Source organism: Loa loa (assembly GCF_000183805.2).
Source record: "Loa loa unplaced genomic scaffold supercont3.6, whole genome shotgun sequence".
In the NCBI taxonomy this organism is placed as follows: domain Eukaryota; kingdom Metazoa; phylum Nematoda; class Chromadorea; order Rhabditida; family Onchocercidae; genus Loa; species Loa loa.
Genome location: NW_018108186.1, coordinates 463,772 through 480,311, shown reverse-complemented (window position 1 = coordinate 480,311; position 16,540 = coordinate 463,772). Strand labels below are relative to the sequence as shown.

The 16,540-nt window shown below is 33.1% G+C and overlaps 2 protein-coding genes across 2 annotated transcripts in view; both read right to left on the bottom strand.

The window, feature by feature from the left end:
• Nucleotides 1-12,714, bottom strand: part of LOAG_16516 (beige/BEACH domain-containing protein) — a gene marked incomplete at its 5' end in the record, with an annotated part of 23,070 nt that extends 10,356 nt beyond the window's left edge. The window contains 31 exons of the mRNA XM_020449169.1: nt 190-389; nt 706-867; nt 1,233-1,390; nt 1,499-1,594; nt 1,717-1,817; nt 2,140-2,281; nt 2,425-2,576; nt 2,756-2,919; nt 3,371-3,473; nt 3,742-3,890; nt 4,171-4,260; nt 4,436-4,658; nt 4,860-4,998; nt 5,271-5,392; nt 5,532-5,705; nt 6,014-6,212; nt 6,496-6,709; nt 6,996-7,149; nt 7,389-7,473; nt 7,796-7,902; nt 8,219-8,449; nt 8,599-8,751; nt 8,989-9,156; nt 9,304-9,479; nt 9,904-10,024; nt 10,205-10,371; nt 10,674-10,833; nt 11,005-11,122; nt 11,613-11,799; nt 12,412-12,524; nt 12,650-12,714. Coding sequence (XP_020307356.1) covers nt 190-389; nt 706-867; nt 1,233-1,390; nt 1,499-1,594; nt 1,717-1,817; nt 2,140-2,281; nt 2,425-2,576; nt 2,756-2,919; nt 3,371-3,473; nt 3,742-3,890; nt 4,171-4,260; nt 4,436-4,658; nt 4,860-4,998; nt 5,271-5,392; nt 5,532-5,705; nt 6,014-6,212; nt 6,496-6,709; nt 6,996-7,149; nt 7,389-7,473; nt 7,796-7,902; nt 8,219-8,449; nt 8,599-8,751; nt 8,989-9,156; nt 9,304-9,479; nt 9,904-10,024; nt 10,205-10,371; nt 10,674-10,833; nt 11,005-11,122; nt 11,613-11,799; nt 12,412-12,524; nt 12,650-12,714 — 4,593 coding nt within the window. The remainder of the gene's footprint in view (nt 1-189; nt 390-705; nt 868-1,232; nt 1,391-1,498; nt 1,595-1,716; nt 1,818-2,139; nt 2,282-2,424; nt 2,577-2,755; nt 2,920-3,370; nt 3,474-3,741; nt 3,891-4,170; nt 4,261-4,435; nt 4,659-4,859; nt 4,999-5,270; nt 5,393-5,531; nt 5,706-6,013; nt 6,213-6,495; nt 6,710-6,995; nt 7,150-7,388; nt 7,474-7,795; nt 7,903-8,218; nt 8,450-8,598; nt 8,752-8,988; nt 9,157-9,303; nt 9,480-9,903; nt 10,025-10,204; nt 10,372-10,673; nt 10,834-11,004; nt 11,123-11,612; nt 11,800-12,411; nt 12,525-12,649) is intronic.
• Nucleotides 12,715-14,574: 1,860 nt separating this feature from the next.
• Nucleotides 14,575-16,304, bottom strand: LOAG_02981 (hypothetical protein; the record flags this gene model as incomplete). The annotated part of the gene is made up of 4 exons (XM_003138518.2): nt 16,098-16,304; nt 15,530-15,729; nt 15,207-15,285; nt 14,575-14,759 (listed from the first exon to the last, which is right to left on the bottom strand). Exons 1-4 carry the CDS (start codon nt 16,297-16,299, stop codon nt 14,575-14,577), a joined length of 666 nt encoding a protein of 221 aa, XP_003138566.1. The 5' UTR covers nt 16,300-16,304.
• Nucleotides 16,305-16,540: the final 236 nt, after the last annotated feature.

Below are 16,540 nucleotides of genomic sequence, written 5' to 3'. Positions count from 1 at the left end.
ATATATATATATATATATATATATATATATATATATATATATATATATATATATATATATATATAATATGTATATGCATCCATATTTCTGAGTAAAAAGAATTAGACTTATACAATACGCGATGACAGGTAAGTGAACTGGAGTACAGTCTAAGTTTTCGAAATTTTTAAAAAACCATGAAAGTCTTACTCGATTACAAACTAGAGATAGAAATGACAGGAATATCTGAAATAATTTCACTTCTTGATTTGTAACAGCTTCAAGTGATTTCATTGGCATGCTAGTAAAAAACTGCGAAATTTCAGTGACGCAGAATATCAGACGTTCCGCACACTCATCTGTTGAAGGCAAGCGTTTGCTATAGGTATTTTTGTAGGGACATTTTCTGCCTGAAATGTCTTAGAACGATAATTTTTTTCCTTGACTAAATTTCTAAATGATTATCTTAGTCTATACTGCTCGGCGCTTTTTATTTCTCGCAAACACTTTCGTTCATTATCCTGTTTAAATTGTTGGGAAGAAAGAAATTCTTAGCTGCTTGGAAGGAACATCGACGATGCACGCAATAAATAAGAAAAAATTGATATGCTTGCAGTTTACGAAATTTCTGATTTACTAAGTAGTCCAGTTATTATCAACCTTAGAATGGAAAACAGAATACTACGAATGCTAAGAGTATAGTCAATCTTAGAATGGGAAACATACAATCTCGAAAATCAACAACCGTTCCAAGCACTGCGGAGAGCGTTTCAGACAGAAAATTACTGACAGGCGATGTAGTACACTGTATCCCGTTATCCGCAGTATCATCAGCACTTTCTTGATCAGCAGCTAACAAGTCATTCATTGAATCCCAATCTGATTTATCTGAAAAGTTAAGGAGAAGAAAAAACAAATATCATAGTTCGGAAGATTTTTCAATGTGTTCCTGTCAGCAAAAAAAGACTTTAATGCAAAAATAATATTAATTTAATCCCATTATTACAGAAGTGTACTCAAGCTTGAGAACGTAGAAACTGTTAGAAACTGCTTTCGTTCCGGATTGTGGAAGAAATTCTAAAATACTGAAGAGAATTTAACTGTATAGTATTAGGTTACCATTATGTATAGAAATTGAAATAAATATGCCAACTTTCGACAATGTCGGCTTAAAATTCTTATAAAAAAAAGTTTCAGGATACTTTAAAGATGGTAGTTTCCAATAATCCTTGTAGCCGATAACAAAATTTTACCGTCATTTAGGTAGGATTCCTGTAGCACCGTCAACCATAAGCCACATACGCAGGTAAAACCCTGACGAGTGATTCTTTCTGATTGAGTGTCTGTGTTCAAAACTGCCATTTCTAGCAGCCATAACATCTCTTGACACATACTATACAGATGTGAATTCCTGGAAAAAGTGTTTTAATAAATGTTGCAATCAAAAAGAATGAAAAATCTGAAAATGTCGACATAAAATCACGTGAACTCTCATATTCTGATAAACTTTAAATTCTACCGATATGGCAAACACAAGCGTATAATTCTCCTCACGATACCAAACCAGCATTCCATAAAGGGGGCTGTTGCACTCACGTGAATCAAATCAGTTGCTCTGCAGTAAAAATTTCATTATAAAACATGTCTAAAGCGCCTATTGAAGAACGATAAAAAAATCTTTCCTAGATTACCGTCATTATATAGATGACTTATGAAGTGTAAAGCTATGCAGCATACCTGGGAGGAAGTGAAGCGATTCGTCTTAGAATGGAAACAACAGTAGTGCATAAGCCAATATCCATCATTGCTTGCATCAGCACTTCGTTCTCGTTGAATAACTAAAAGAATATTTTAGTAACAGACTGAAATATTTCCAGAAATTTATGATGTATCTTAGTCTTGTGCAACTATATTTTTTATATTCCAGTGTTGCCTGAGCGAGTTGCATTTAGCTACTTTTAATTCTTTTTCAAAGAATTCATACTGTTTTCAAATTATAATCATTCCACCACATATAGAAGATGGATGGTTCAGCATTTCCCAACATTTGTCCAGTATATTGAATTGAATCGCTATACTACTGTTTTTTTAAACATAGTAGCCCTACTAAAAGGTTGACTTGAAACATATTAAAGCATAACAATGAATGAATTAATTAACCGCCATCAGCATAGACGAAATGTTCCAGTAGATATGCAAGCTTGAATGGTGAACACTTTCTTCCCATAAAACAAATATTGCTTTCAGTGATAGGCATTTGAATTGATTTACTTTTAAAGACGACACATGATCTGAACCCAGCCTGAAGTTAACACATTCTATGATAAAGTTAAGACGAAAAAGGAATACGGAAAAAAATCAGTGACCTACAATAGTTTATTCCAGTTTAGCCCTAGAAACAATTCGTCTATTTTTTGCTATATCAACTTGACATGATAAACTCACTCAACATTGAAACGAACTGCTTCCTCAAAAAGCAAAGAGAACAGTGATGAGGCTATTTCATCTGTTACAGGATAACCTTTCATTTGGCTGGAAAGCAACTCAAATCCATTCTTTCTTATGAAATCGAGTCGCACTTCTGAATCTGCTCGAAGCTAAAACGAGTTGATAAATTGAGAAATAAAATGCCTTTAAAGCGAAATTTATGTTTAATGAATCTTTACTGAACATCTATTCGAAGAATACCGGAATTATGTTTTAGCAAAGAAATTTCGCAAAACCAGTGAAGTTGTCTTTTTATGAAAACTGAGTAAGTGTAAGTAAGACAAAATACCAAAATCTGCTCCAGCAAGTTGAACACGTTATTTCGAAAGCGCTCATCAGACTGATTTGTCAACAGAACTACTACAGCTTGCCATGATATCTTCATGTTTACAGCTTCATTAAAGGATGCATCCGGAGCATTTTGAACAATTACTGCTAACTGTTCTAAACATCCTGGAATATGCCTAACATTGGCAAAAAATGAAATTAAAAAAAAATTACTGGAAAACCATATTACAGTCAAATTTTCCAAAATAGTTCACACTTTTAAAATTACAAATTAATGAAATATCAACGAACATCAGTAAATTCAGCTGATGAGATAGGACCATAACAGCAAAAAAACTTAAATATTACTGCAAGACAAGAACAGAAAAGCATGGACAACTTCTGGATATACCACGTAAAACAAGAGGAGAGTAATAAACAGAAAACAAGAAGATCCTTCAATGAAGAACTTGCCCTGTTTCGCAACTCAAGTTGGAAACGGTCATGTGTTAGCTCTCAAAAAAGATTTTAGATCCAACTATTCCATTCCCATTTTGTCGAGTTGAAACTAATAGATTAATTTCAAAAACGCTCTTCCAAAAAATAACATATCAGAAATTGAAGGGAGAAAACCTACTACAACGAAGATCACAAAACCAATCGATCAAACGTTCCTTCTCCGTAATAAAATCTTCGTTGCTTACATTTAATTCACTTTTTGCTCTTTGTAGATCGCAAACCTAAATTGACCCGAATTAGTCCAATCATTTAGGAATTACACCATCCCGAAATAATCATAATTTGCTTCAGTTTCAAAAGTAATTTATAATTTCACAAAAAAATCCGAAACAACTGCCCATGGTCAACGGACAGTCAAACGAAACAAACATTGCCTTTACTGTACAAGAACCATGCTAGATAACAGCAACATAGATCTGTTCCAAAAATATAACCGTTCGGTAGGTACACGACAATAAAGAAGATACATCCGGGAGATGAAACACTAACCAAATCCAGCGCATCTTTCCCATGAACAGTACTGGGGCGTTTTGAAAAAGCATAATGTTCACTGTTTGAATCATCTAAGCATGCTGCTTCATACATCTGCCGTAATTTTACTACCGAACGTTCTTTGGTCCAAACTTCGACAATACGACCTGCAATATTGTTTCGAAACAATAGTACAAGAGATTGACTGTCACTATTTTGATCGCTGTTACTAATCCGATTATTGATCCTGTATTAACTGTAACCGTTTTGGAAAAAGCATATAGAAGAAAATGTGATAAAACATTTCATTTCTAGATTTCTTGAAAAATCGCTGCTTTATAGGAACTTGCAGTGGGGATTGATTTTGGTTAAATGATTAACTTTTCGCATCTCTATCTTAGTGATACTGTGTGAGAGTTAACGCAGCAAAAAGAAAGCTAAACGAACTTCTTCCAAGAATACTGCCATAATCTTTCAAACGACGTACTAAATCGGTATCCTCTAACAAATTGAGTTTACATTCTTCTTGCAACAATTCTACAATCATACTTGGTTAAAACTGATAGGAATTTGATGGCTTGCAGCAGTTAGTTAAGACCAGAATAAACTGGTCAAAAGTTTCAAAACGGAATGAGTTTATGAATTATCAACCGTAAAAAATTATTCGCGCTTTCTAATCTTACTTAAGACAGGAAATTATAAGTGATTGGACCTTGCTGCAACCAATGGAAATGGTCGTTGTGGCCATAGGTAATATATGCATGAGCAGCTGCATGAGAAAGAAATATAAAATTCCACAAAAGCATTATCCCATCGGCTACTGATAGTGAATCTAGCAGTACATGGATAATCGTTAATAGAGCATCAGTTAATGGTGCAACATCTTGTACTTCAATTCGGTAGTCCTTATTGTCTTCAAGCATTTCCAAAATGGCCTGAAACTGAGCTTAAGAGCGGTAATTTTGTTTAAGTTTACGGTAATTGGCATTAATTGTCCCAGTTAAAGAATCTTAGACAACTCCAAAATGCCGTGGTATGTGTAAGTTTTTGATTACTAACTGAAAGCCGGGAGGTCAAGTCTTGTTAAAGATATTACAAGGAATAACATTATCCCGTCGAAATCCAAATTCAATTACCTGGAAAATCCTTTTGAGGAAACTGACTCGCTTCAGCTGCTCCCTACTGAATGCAGAATATTCTGCTCTTTCTTCCGAAATGCAGTGTGCAATATCTTCTAATATAATGCGCCACTGCAACATCTTTTCCCGGCCTTTCCTGAAAAGATGCACTGGAATGATTCACAGTATTAAAGTTGAAGTGTGCAGGACTACTCCAACTGTCGTTGTAAATTTTAAACGTAAGATGCCAACTGCAATTAGAAGTACAAATAACCAATGTATTGTCCATTATATCTGACATCCACGAATTATAAATAATCTCACAGCTAAACATGAGGTCTATTACATAAGGAGATAATAAGAAATTATAGGAAACAAAATTAGCAATAATGCTAAATGAATAATAAAAATACTAGAGAAAAAACAAACCATATCAAGGGAGCGCAAACTAAACGTACTATGAGTTCTGGATCAACAATGAACCATTGTTTCGATCTTTCATTCGAACATTTTATGTTGGATGGTAACGAAATACATGCACTTCGAAATTCCTGCAATATCTCACACAAGTTTATCTAAAGAACCTTCATTTGTAAATCATCATTTTGTGCATCATTCGAAATAAATGAATACCAATTATTTCAACCAAACATTGTTAGTATCTGCTTATATCTAAATAACAAACATTACCTTAAGCATTTGAGCACCAAAATAAGCAAGTGACGAAGAGAGACATCGTATAACACAGTTATATACATTTGAAAAGGTATATTCGTTTATGAATGGGCTTACTCGTCGTAGAAATTGGAATAAAAGACGAAAGGTAATTGCTTGTTCATATGCATTATGTTTCAAGTCAATCGCCTGCAATTTTTTGGTGGATTTTGAAAAATGTAAATTAATTCAAAAAAATCCCCAGCCAGAATCTTTCCAGTAAAATGCTGAAAACTATGAGCAGAAAATTGGTTAAATTAAAAACTATAAAGAGAAAGTCGTGTAAATGAGAGTAGTCGTCCTGAATTTCACATAGATCAGTGCCAGTTTTGATGGTTAATGTGGGTAATGTGAAGAGAAAGAAAATCTTTTTCAAAAACATACACAAACTTATACGACTATAAGCTTAATATCATTGCTCAAGATTTAACAGTCGATGGAAGCAGTAGGAAATTTACCTCTGCAAACATAAAAAGGAAAAGATTTTGCGAGCCAAGTGATAACCAACAATCATCGACAGAAATTTTCCTCAGTCGCTTCACCATTGGACAATTCCACTCTAACAAATGTTTTTCAGTGGAAGGCAAGTGACCGAGCTCCATTTTTCTTTGGCTAGTTTGTGAGTAGGATTTCCGTTGCATATACGCCATCTGGTCTCTAAATAATCACTATTCGAAAATTTATTCACTCATAGGAATTAATTTCAACAAAAAAAAAATGTTCCTCTGACCATATTACAAATCATGCTTTAATCTTACATGACTTGAAAACATCAGATTCTAAAGCTTCATGTTTTTTTTCACATGAAAATTTTAAAAAATTTAAAAATTTTGAATGACATTTATTTTGTAGAACGTAGAAAAGTAAAGCTATATTCTTCCAATAGTACGGGACATAAAATAACTGAATCAGATGAATTTTAAAGAAAAATTGAAGACACCTTATGACAAAAAGAAAATTCTGCTGAAGGCGAGCAAATGCGGTTCCAACATCAGCAAGAAGATCAAGAATGGCATTTTGTTGAAAAGAAACATTCTGCGAAGATAATAATGATGTCAGTTTCAGCATCAGAGAACTAATATTACATGCCGCCAAAGAAATGCAATCACAACCGAGAGCGCGTAAGATAAGTACTTGTGAAGTTTTCAAAGGACCTGAAAGATCAAATAATAGGCTACATAATAAACTCATAAATAAGAAATCTTTCACTATGTAGTTTCACTATATAAACCTAGCTAGTCTTCAATTACAGTGCTTCAGAAACTGTAGCATAAGTGAACCAAAGAACAAGAAAAAAATCCTTTAAACACCCCTGAAGTGAGTTGTTTAAAAGTTTATAAAAACAAAACGGTTAGAATTTACCTATATTATTTAAATAGTCTAGAAATCGAACAAGTGTGATATGAAACTCTCAGCCGAAAAGTTAGTGACATTCATTACCTCGAAATGAAAGAATTGATGACAGCTCATAAACTTTCGAGTAAGCCAAATCTTTTTGTAGCGCACCAAATCCGAATACAAATGATAATTTTTCTAAAGATTTTGTGCATTTCTGTTTCATACGCAAGATGAAATGACGTGAATTAATCCAGACCTATAATTAACAAAATAATCATTTTACTTTCATAAATAATAAGACTAAACAAATAAATGAACATCAAGAAAATAAAACAAATTAGACTTCTTGACTAACCTTCAAAGCAAGTCTGCTTCAACACAAAAAGTTTGGAAACAAGTTTGTTTTTTTCTTTTTTTTGAGAAGGCAGACTGAAAAGCTGCTGTAATTTCAAACAGAGAAGGAAAAAATGCTTTAAATGAAGTGAAAATATTAACATGCACTGAATGCAACGAATTAACGGCGACCATTGATACTACAATGTGGTTCCAGGCATCAACTGTCAATACCGACCGAAGACATCTACACTTTATTTTACCATCGAGAGTAATGCTTAAAGATTACAGTGTATTATTAGTCGTGCTCCTCAGAAATAAGTAACACAGAAATAAAGTTTTCAAGCACTGGTCACTTTATTCCTTATGTTAAGTAATGGTGAAATGAGTATTTAAATTTTACAGATGTTCTATTGGTTTTAATATACGCGGTACTGCTTCATGCACAAAAGTCCCACAGGTAAATTTAATGCTCAAAATTGGAAAGCCCAAAGATTGTGGACGAAAATAACATCCTGCACAAAAACGATCCATGTATGATTCAAAAAAAAAACACAGATGGGAAGTACCTCATATATAAAGTGCGATCATCGGATGACAGCTGAAGCAGAAAGCTCAAATTATTAGTAGCCATTGAACAAACCGGATGGATCTGATCTAAAGCATCAACGAGTTCCTGAAAACAACATGGAAATGATTTTTTTGAAAAAGGCTGGATTAAGTTTGAAAAGTAGGAAATGAAACAGGACGAATCTGTTGGAACAACAATATGCAAATTTTAAAACGATAAAATGTCACTGATTTGTTTTCTATTCACACATTTTACACTGAAACATAATCATAAATGGACATATAATAAGCACTTCATTATAGAAATGGATGTTGAATTAAACAGATTTGAAATTAATATGACATTGAGATGCCTGGAAATTTAAATTAATCCATGAAGCGGCCTCACAATATTCAATATTAAGGTGATAAATGTATTCTACCTTTTTCTGGCACTGTTGTGGCAACAACCAAAAAGAAACAGTAAGCCCATCGGTTAAACATGATGACCAGTCGAGGGCAAGTTTTGCAGCACAACATCGATCGAATAAATCTCCTTCAAGTTTACTGATTGCTAAACTACTTAAAGATCCAGAAAGTAATTGGGCGCTATGTACCTCCTCAACACGCTCTTCACATAGTGAAGCATTCCATGATGGAGCTGATTTTCCTGTCTGAAATTTGCATGCAATTATTCAGCAATTTTAACCGCTAATGCTACAATTATAGTGTAAATATGAATTAACTAATTTTCGGACAAGTAATTATTTATTTTGATAAATTACAACGAAAATAGGAACTGAGTATAATAAGTGCATTTTACCCAATTATTCCCATCAAATGTCAAGTTATTTCGTGCTGTTCTATCGCAGTTAAATCTCACATGAGCATGGATTTTTTGTGGAAAAACATAAACGTCTTTCGGTTCCACTTTTTCGCTCAGCAGTAATTCCAATAAAACCTCCGTTAATGCCACCTTAAAATTAGTAAAATTTATTACAAAAATAGAAAATTTTGAAAATTAAATTATAATAGACATATACCTTGCAGAACTTTGTAAATACATTACTGAAAAATACAAATTCCTACGCTCATTTGCTCAGTCGCGTGTTTTTTATCTTCCTTAGTAAAGGGTATACAAAAACGATGATCCCACAATCATCAAACAGTTACACAGAAAAACTCATTTCCTAAAATTTTGGATGCTGTATACCTGCAAATAACGAGCACTCCTCACAGTTGCAAACACATTTCGTATATCTGACGGTGTAAGATTTGTGGAAGCCAAATTAAAATAGAATGCAAGGAAAATCCGAAAGCAATTACAAGACACCGTTATTTCAGCTAGCGTTTGCAGCAAATGCAAAACGAGATGATTTAACTATAAATTATTCTATAAGAATATTCTGCCGTAGCCAATAAAAAAAATGACTATTTAAAATTTTTCGTTGATATTCTCAGAATAGATGAAGATGCAATTTAGAATCTCAGATAAATTTCGAAAGAAGTTGGCTGAAACACTACTCACTTTGCTAAAAAGGAGGCTCTTGTCAAATTGAGCATTTGACATTGCATGTTGAAGCGTACTGCATATCTTGCGAATATAATACTCATTATCGGACGAAACATTACGCTTAATTTGAATATGCTTTTGAAGCAGTGCTATTGAAATAACAAATAATTGTGGGCAAATTTTGTTAAAGCCTAAAAATTGGAATATAATACGACGAAAGACTGAATGTAAGAAACTGTTTGGTAAATCCTAATTTATAATAGTTATAATTCAATTTGCCCTAAATTACAAATAGTTGTAATTAAGAATACCATTGTATTTCCACATTTAAAGACTATAAAGGATCAAAATTGTGAAAATGTACTCGCACGAAAAGATGAATGTACATCCACTTTTTCAGTATCTACTTATCACAGAAGGCATTATCGAAAAAATGAGAACAGTATAAGCTAAAGTTACTCAAAATAAATTATAAAAAGAAATATTGCGAGAAATAAGTTAATCAGAAACAAATATTTCCTATTATAGAGATTATATAGTTAATGTAAAAATCAAATGAATTCAAACAACTTTTGACTGCTTCATTAACAGATGATGGCTCTCGGAAGCACTTACTTTGAATAGGTGGATATGCTGTAAGAAGCAGTATCCGTACAAAGCACTCTAATGCACATATCTTGGAAAACAGTAACTCATTGTTCAGCAACTTGGACTGCATCCACTCCAATAGATTTTCCTAAATCTTTATTCAAATTATGGAAATTGAATATGCCACGTGTAAACGAACTTCATCCACAACCAAACCTTGGTATTTGAGTTTTCATCAATCATTGCTTAAATATCTTGCCCTCCAAATTTACCCGAAGTGGGGCTCAAAATAACAAAATTTACAGCATTGTTTTGCAAAAAAGTTCACCTCAGCTACACCAGTTGCAAGGACAATCTGCAATGACACGCTAAATAGTTGACTTATGCGAAGCATGTGAGAATGAACGTCACTGGGTGCTAGCATCCAGTCCATGGCAATACCAACAGATGTAAAGCCATAACGTTCAGCGCATCTTAGAAAACCAGATGGCAAAGCTGCAAAAATTTCTGAAGCGAATTTAAGAAGTATACTATCTTCAATGAATACGAATCACGATAACATATTTGAAAATATGCAAAACAAGCGGTGATGCAAAAAACAATTCCTCCTTATTCTATATAACGAACAAATTAAAGACAATAATCGAGCTAAACTAAAAGCTTCATTACTTTATAAGAAAGTCTTCATATGTTATATTACAAGATAAAGTTTTACCAAATATAATCTATTATTTGATTTTAAAGATGCTCGGATTATATTTTTGTTTTTACTTATTAATCAGCAGTAACAATCGAACCTTTCTCAGTACAGTACGACAGCAGCAGTAGCACAAGATCAGCAACATGGAGCAGTGGAAAAGCAAAATCGGTAACGCCAATTAATGTCCAGATATCCGCACTAACATAAGTCATTTCTCGTGCAAATCGATCGCTTAGTGATTTCGCTAAATCTTCCATCTGTAGAAAAGCTGACGAAGTACTTTTAAATACGTAAATTTTAAAAAACGTGAATTTCTAAAATAAAAATTTGGGATAACTAATAGGGATAATGATAAATGATGCCTTTTGTACAACAGATATTTATAAATAAATCGTAGGAAAAACGTTGTCAGGATAAAAGACACCTACGCTTTTGGAACTGATCAGCTCGCTTCCAACAGTAATACAGCGCTTACAAATAATATATACAAGGCTGAATGATGCAGTAGATCCTTCCAGAAATGTCATAAACGGTAAGACCACATCACTGAAGCTTAGAAAATTTTTTATAAAGTTTGTAATTAAAATATAATCTTACACTCTCTTTTAAGTATGTAAATCAATGCTTTAAAGACCTCGAATATCATATGAACTATGGGAAACCAAATGAACAGATCATTTTGCCTGCAGTGCTGGTATGCCTTTGTTCTACCTTAGCAGTTCTCAGTCGGTGGTCGTGATCACTAAAATTTGGACTGCGCGGGCTATTAAAAATTATACCACACTTCTTTTTAATGTTATAATGTCAATTCATGTTTAATTAACACGTTGAAAGTTTTGATTAGAGTATATTTTCAAATTAACAGGATTTATTATTTTTGAGCCTTTGGTCCATGCTACAAATAAAAAACCAAAATGGTCAAGAAGGAGTTGGGAAGACTATTCTACCTGGATACCATATGGATGTCAACTTTCTGCGAATTCATCAATGAAGGAAGGAAAAATTAACTGGAAGATTTTTTTTTAAATAACTAAACCTAATAGCAAATTCGACAGCCTTTTGTCCGGTTAAATGCTCAGCAAGGAAGTCAATCATCACATCATATTGCATCGAAATACCGTCCAATCTAGTATCGACATCCCACTGTTCAAAAAGTGATGACTCATTTTTGAAACGACTTAAAATTGCCACACAAATAATTTCCACATCTTGCGCTAGCAAAACTAAAAAAATTGGAGATATTTCAAGATATCACTTAGAAATATTTCAAGATAAAATTTTCCTACAATTTCATTCCATAAAAATGAAGAATGCATAAAAATGAAGAATGCAGATCCGGATCCAATATTTTCTCTACTAACCAATATTTTCTATATTTTCTCTCTACTACTAAATATTTTCTCTCTACTCCAATATTTTTTTTCTCTACTCTATTTTCTCTCTACTCCAATATTTTCTCTCTACTACTAACTGACCTTAAACTTACTGATACGTATTCTATTCCTTTTTAGAAGTGATATCTTCTGAGTGTCTTACTGTTAGTCGGTGGTACTAATACCAAAGAGATTACTAATGCTCCCGAAAGTAAATCACAATCTACTGAAAAGCAAAGCCAGATTTCGCATCCTAAATTATATCACTCATACCTATATAACCATTAGGACCAAGAAGGAAGTGTAGCCGACCTGACATGTTCTTCTGCGTATCTTCTAAAAGTTCATTAGTTTCACTTATTTTCATTAACTACTTTTCAAGTTATAAAAGTTTCTTTAACTTTTGAACAGTCCAAACTTTTTGGCTAAATTTAAATAAATAACTGCAGTAATGAAAATTACATGGACAAATTGATGAAAGCGTTTGCAGAAGGTAAATGAACTTCGCTTCCTGAAAACTGCTAATTCGATTTTGTAATGATAGCAAGAATGCATTCGGCATTGGCGTAACAGTCCTGCAAAAATATTTTTTAAAAGAACTATCGCAACTTTCTTTTACTTGACAGAAGAATCCTGTTTTCTCGCGATATTAGTACTGACATGAATAGATTCTGGTCTCTTTTATTTGTTAAAAAGTTACCGTTTGTCAAAATTACGTTGCTGCTTTGCAATAATTTCTGCACATTGGTCAATAAAATTATCCATTAGATGAACTGAGAGGAATGTTGTAAAAAGTGATACAATGTCTATGAAGGAATAATATTCATCCGGTAGAGAGAGAGCACAACTAAGAATTCCTGAGAGTACAACTCTGTAAATGGCCTAAAGTTTTCGAATGCAATTTTAAAACGATCTGGCTTACTAAAAGAAAGAATCCCAAGACTCTGAAATCACAATTACAAAAGAAATTATAATGAACCATAGAATTATATAAAACTCGAATTTTTGATGCTATTTTACCAAATGTCATTAATAAGTAAGAATGTATACGGAATTCCAAATTTCAAAAACAGAAGTCCATAAGTTTTCTACGAAGAAAAAGAAAATCATACTCTTCGGAACAATTTCTCAAGATTTCTGAAACGATATCATGAACGAATACATATGCGCATCGCACTTCAAAATAAAGAAATCGTTTGTCATCTCCCTACAAAATTTAGTTAATTTTACTAAAAAAAAACCTCAAATAATGTTTCGCAAAGTTTCCAGATACATGAAGCGACTTGCAAAACAAAAGTAGCTAGCCGTAAACAGTACCGCATCTAGTGCAATTTTCGACTCAATTTATGTCGCATATTTGACGTATCTCGTGTTGATTTCCGAACTTTTTGACTTAAAGTTTCCTAATTGAACTGTTTCACCAGTTATTCGTTCTCAACTGTTATTTCTGAGCACAAAGTAAGAGAAATGATATTTGAGAAAGAAAAGATTATTAATGCAATAAGCCAAATTAAAAAACATGAGAACACAACCTTAAAACCATATTTTGACTTCGGCAATGATTTCTTCAGCAAAGCAATTCGATTCGAATACTTTACAATATAGTCAGAGAAATGGCCGACAATGTTGATAACAAATGAAGAAGGAAGATATTCGACAAAAATAAATAATTCTCGTATTAATACAACGAATTGCTCCTTTTTACATAGTGAAATAGAATATAAAACGCTCGAAAATGTTCGCGTCGAAAAATTCTTTGATTTGAGAAGCAAAATAAGAATATCAAATACTGTGATCAGTAATCTGAAATGAACGCTTCAATTTTCAGAATTTTTTCCAAAATTTATAATCTATCGAATAAAGTACCAAATGCATCTAATTTTCCAATCAAGGATATTTCCGAGATATATCAAAGACATATTTGTCCTTATAAAAATTAAAAGTATTACTAGAGCTGCACTTCACCTGTAATATTTTATGATTCCATCGATCAAATTATACCGGTTATCAGTATATATTTCAAAATTTACATTACCGGAACGTATATAAGCATTTAAGGTACTAGTCATCTGAAACATAGGGTTTGCTTGGCGAAATGTTACTAAGTTGGTATTCGACTTAGCATAAATGGTAAACCATTAATAAATTTAGATCTCAAACAGTCAAGAATTTGATCTCGAATAGTTTTTGAATTAAACGCTACTTAAATCTATTACCTAAATCTTTGGAAAAAATATGTATACCTTTGTCGCACAAAAAATGATACTTTCGAATAGAAGTCTTTGAAACGGAAAATCCGAGACACCAAATTCATTGCACAAGAAATTTATCGAACCATTTAGAAGTAAAGACAACATCACTTCCCAGGCAGTAATGCTTTGCTTACTTTTGCCAATAACTGTAAGAACCGTAACAAAACAAAGAATATGGTCAAATTGAAGTTTTAGGATTTTAAACTAATTTCGGAATTGAAAACCTAGCATGAAGTGCAGTTTAATTTTACTGATTTCTCGAGATTTCTGAGGATCGTGACAAATTTTGAGAATACTTCTAATTCAAGGAAAATGATTATGGTATTAAGAAAAAGTAATGCACACAGACCTAAACCTATCAGAAAACAGTGAACTAACTTGGAAAATTATGAGATAAAAGTTGTTTTACAACGAATCCATAGACGCTACTATCTTCAACCAATCGAGCAAATATTGACAGTGAATGTGCAAATGTTTCGAATTCGGATATTGTATCAGATGAATGATCGACAAGTTTATGATACATGATTTTCAGAGTCGAATCTTGCAGTGCATAACCTATAGACAGAGATCCTGTGAAAAACCAATTAATTAGAAAATTAATTGGTCGTAAATTTGATTATTAACTGAAGAATTGCTTTGATCTTCTAGTCGAGAGAAACAGACAGGACTCGTGCTGGCTTTTTGACTATGTGACAGTATCACAATATAAACCTTTTAGCTTCGAATGATGTGAGTACTTTTTTATCCTCCTTACTCCGCTTTGGAAGCAATGAGATTCTATAAAAAGAAACATTTTGTAAGCTTTCTGTTTTAATTTCCTGTGGCATACAAACAAGTTGGGTCCTCAATTTGAAAAGTGAAAACTGCTGCTGAATAGAAAATATTTCGAAATAATTAAGATCCATTTTTATAACGTCTCCAACTGTCCTATTGGATTATTCATTTGTCTGCAGAAATTTTCCTGATATAAGTTATCGTTGACTGTTTCATTTATATAAATACCTTTAGGAATAGCTGCCGACTCCTGCTCCATAGCAAAACCATCCCGATCGAGGTGAAAAATGTTATCCCAGATAGCCATCTATAAAACACATCTAATAAAACAACAAACTATCATGTAGTGAGATATAAACCTCATAAAATTACGATGGAATTTTCTTGATTGGAAAAGACCAGTTTGAAAATTTATAGACGAAGACTGACGTCACAGTATTTATTTGGAATATTTATCTTATTTTGAAATCATTCATTTGGATTGCATGTTTTCCTGATAGGAATCTCTCTAGTCCAATAACCAGAAAACAAAAATAAAAGTGATGACTTACAACATTTCGTCGTCTTCTTTTACAAAATTTATCATTCTTTTCATTTTCATTAATATTTTCTTCATTACACCGTTTACATTGCAAATCTAACAACAGCTGTGCGTCAGAAAAAGATATTTCAGTGGAAAGACAAGAAGATGGAAAATTTCCCAAATAATCGGCCAACTTCGTGGTTATTTGCTTGCTGTGTCCTTCTAATCCTGCAAAGATTCAACAAGTTTTAGAGTAATTTATAGCTCTCATCATGCTTCACCTTTTGCTGGTGTAGTTTAGTACTCTGCCTCTTCCAGAAACAAGTATTGAGTAACTCTAAAAATATTATTCTTACTTGTACAACCGTAGTGGGAAATGCCATTAGCAAATTTCAAAAAAATGAATAAAACAGTCAAGTCATATTTCAAAATCATTTTGAACTTGTTGAAATTTGTAAGAACTGTATGCGTATTCAGCATCCTTTTCTTCTACTGCTCACATAAAACCGTTCCATCCATTTTCTACTGCGATATTTTTCTTTAAGTTTTGATATGATTTTATAAAAATGAAACAATCCCACAGAGAATAAACTAACCACAGCGTGGACTGAGCGGTAAACGCGCGACGACAGCAAGTAGTAGGGATGTGCGATGTTCAACCACTTCATTTCCTTCCAGACTGTCTCTCAAATACGCTAACAGTCCTGTTCGCCATCCCACGTAAGCATTAGGTCCCAGCTGCTGTAATCGTCTACAATCTTTTCCTTTTCCTTCTCGTTCTTTATTTCCCATTGCCATGTACGCATATCTGCAATAAATCATCTCTTCCGCGATCATACGTCTCATCCACTACCGCAGATGTCGTGAACATTGTCTATTACCTTTAAGCATCATGTCAGTAAGACTGTATCATTTCAGGTCATTGTGAAGGATAAGTTCCAAGTACTGCACCTCTCTTAACTACGTCTATCAGGCATACGCACGTGACATCAGGCTTGCAATTCCTTCCAGCAGATTTGTCCATTTACACATTAGCAAT